This window comes from Cebus imitator, unplaced genomic scaffold (assembly GCF_001604975.1).
Source record: "Cebus imitator isolate Cc_AM_T3 unplaced genomic scaffold, Cebus_imitator-1.0 Scaffold306, whole genome shotgun sequence".
NCBI classification, from domain to species: domain Eukaryota; kingdom Metazoa; phylum Chordata; class Mammalia; order Primates; family Cebidae; genus Cebus; species Cebus imitator.
Genome location: NW_016107621.1, coordinates 1,199,929 through 1,202,101, shown reverse-complemented (window position 1 = coordinate 1,202,101; position 2,173 = coordinate 1,199,929). Strand labels below are relative to the sequence as shown.

Below are 2,173 nucleotides of genomic sequence, written 5' to 3'. Positions count from 1 at the left end.
AAAAAAAAAAAAAAAAAAAAAAGAAACCTATGCATGTAACAAAACTGCATATGTACCTCCTAAATTCGTACAATTTAAAAAATCTTAGAACAGAAATTCCTTAAGTGATGGAAGAAATCAGTGGGAGAATGCATGGACAGATTTTTCATGCATCCATGCATCCACCAACAGAACTGGCTTGGTTCGGAGCTAGTCCAAAACCTGCAGTGCTCCCGGAATAGGAAGCCAGCATCCCCTCTCTCATCCAGGTGGTACCCATAGCCCCATTTCTACAGCTCAGAATGGGGTCAGAAGATGCCCTTGATTGGCTGTTCCTGGCCCACCTGCGACATGAGGGTATTTGAGCATGAACAGGAAGCCGTAGCGGAGAGTGGTACTGGTGGTCTCGGTGCCAGCAAAGAACAGCGAGAGCGTGTTGAAGATGAGATTCTGGTGGTTGAATTCACTATGTGGGTTGGATTTCTCCTGCATCCACAGTAGGGAGGGAAGTGGAGGGTCAGGAGAGGCTGTGGCCTTGCTGTGCACATGCCAGTCTCCCTGGCTGCCCTCCATCTGCCTAAAGGTCTCTGACACTGTCTGGCCCAGTTTGATTTTTTCTGTCGTCTACACGTCCAGCCGCATGCCTCTGTCTCCACTTGCTCAGCCTCTCTTGACTCTGCCTGGCTCTGTTTCTAGCTCTCTCCACATCTCTTTGATGTGCTTCTCTCTTTTTGGCTCCCAGTCTCTTTCTGCCTCTGTGAGTCTTTTCTCCTGTTGCTGTGTTTTTGTCTCTTGCCCTGAATTCCTTCCTCAGCCTGTCTTCTCTCTCTCTCTCCGCCCTCCTTCTCTCTCCATCTTAGTTTCTCCTCCCTACTTGCTCTTTTCTTACACCTCATCTTTCTTTCCTTCTGTGTCTCCTCTGTTCCCTTTCCCTATTCTCCCCTCCATAGTCTTTCTTCTTCCCTCTCCCTCTTCCTCTTCCCTACCCCTTTCCTCTCTGTCTTCTCACCTCTCCATCTTGCCCTCCCTCCCCTTTCCTCCCCTCTCTTTTCCCTCTCCCAGACCCCACCTTTTCCATGTGGAGCAGGAAGGCATCGATGAGGTCCTGGGGGGAGCTGGGGTCCAGGGCTTCACGGTGCTTCTCCACACTGTGGCCAATGAAGGCACTGATTTCCTGCAGGTTTTTATAGATTTGCCTGTGTGTCCCAGGAAAGTATTTCAAGAAATCAGAGAAGAGCTCGAACAGCTGCAAGAAAGAAGGGACGGGAGGTTTGCCTAGGGCTGAGCTAGCAGGTCACAGGGAGAGGGCCCCTCCTGGACCCCAATATCTCTGTAGGAGCCCCCCTTCCCCGCTCCCCTCTGCCTGATCCCCCTCATTCACCAACTCTGTCTCCTTCGATCTGTTACGCTCACATATACCTCTTTGCAGCTTCCTCACTCATCTTCTGTCTTTCTTTTGGCCTCCCATCTCCCTGCCCCTCTCCTCTCTGTCTCTCTTTCTGTGCCACTCACTGTCTACCTCAGTCCGTTTGTCTGTCTCCCTCTTCCCTCCTCTCCTCATCCCCCTTGCTGTGTCAGACATTGAGAAAATGACTCTTACACAGGATAAGCCTGCTGACACTTTAGGACTATGTATTTTGGAGTATATCTCTTTTACTTCGATGGAGAATGAAATGCCTAATTTACTGCAAATAATTGCAAAAATGCAAACACATATAGTGAGATGTAAAATTCCTTCTTAATCTCTCCTTCTAGAGAAAACCATTGTTAACTGTCTGGTGGGTCTCCTTCCAGACTTTTCTCTGTGGTTCTCAGTGGGAGGAGAACATTAGAATTATTGGTCAGGCTTGTTACAAGTACTCACCTTGGGCCCCATCCCAGACTTTCCAGATCAGATCATCCAGAAAGTAGGGTCCTGAAAATCCGTATCTGTGGCAATCCCACATACACCCCTGCTTAAGAGCTGTGACTATGTCTGTTCTTAGACCAGCCTGGCTGACATGGTGAAACCTCATCTCTACTGAAAATACAAAAAAATTAGCTGGGTGTGGTGGCGCTCGCCTGTAATCCCAGCTACTTGGGAGGCTGAGGCACAAGAATCGCTTGAACCTGGGAGGCAGAGGTTGCACTGAGCCGAGATAGTGCCACTGCACTCCAGCCCAGGTGACAGTGCAAGATACTGTCTCAAAAAAAA

At 49.1% G+C, this 2,173-nt stretch overlaps 1 protein-coding gene and 1 long non-coding RNA gene across 2 annotated transcripts in view; both read right to left on the bottom strand.

Annotated features, from left to right (window-relative positions):
- Positions 1-314, bottom strand: part of LOC108285669 — a 1,566-nt gene extending 1,252 nt beyond the window's left edge. The window contains exon 1 of the long non-coding RNA XR_001817676.2: positions 28-314. This is a non-coding gene — a long non-coding RNA (uncharacterized LOC108285669). The remainder of the gene's footprint in view (positions 1-27) is intronic.
- CYP2B6 (cytochrome P450 family 2 subfamily B member 6) overlaps positions 1-2,173 on the bottom strand; it is a 16,486-nt gene that overhangs the window by 6,895 nt on the left and 7,418 nt on the right. The window contains exons 5-6 of the mRNA XM_017502962.2: positions 1,049-1,225; positions 324-465 (exon numbers count right to left, since the gene is read on the bottom strand). Of these exons, the coding sequence (XP_017358451.1) occupies positions 324-465; positions 1,049-1,225 (319 nt within the window). The remainder of the gene's footprint in view (positions 1-323; positions 466-1,048; positions 1,226-2,173) is intronic.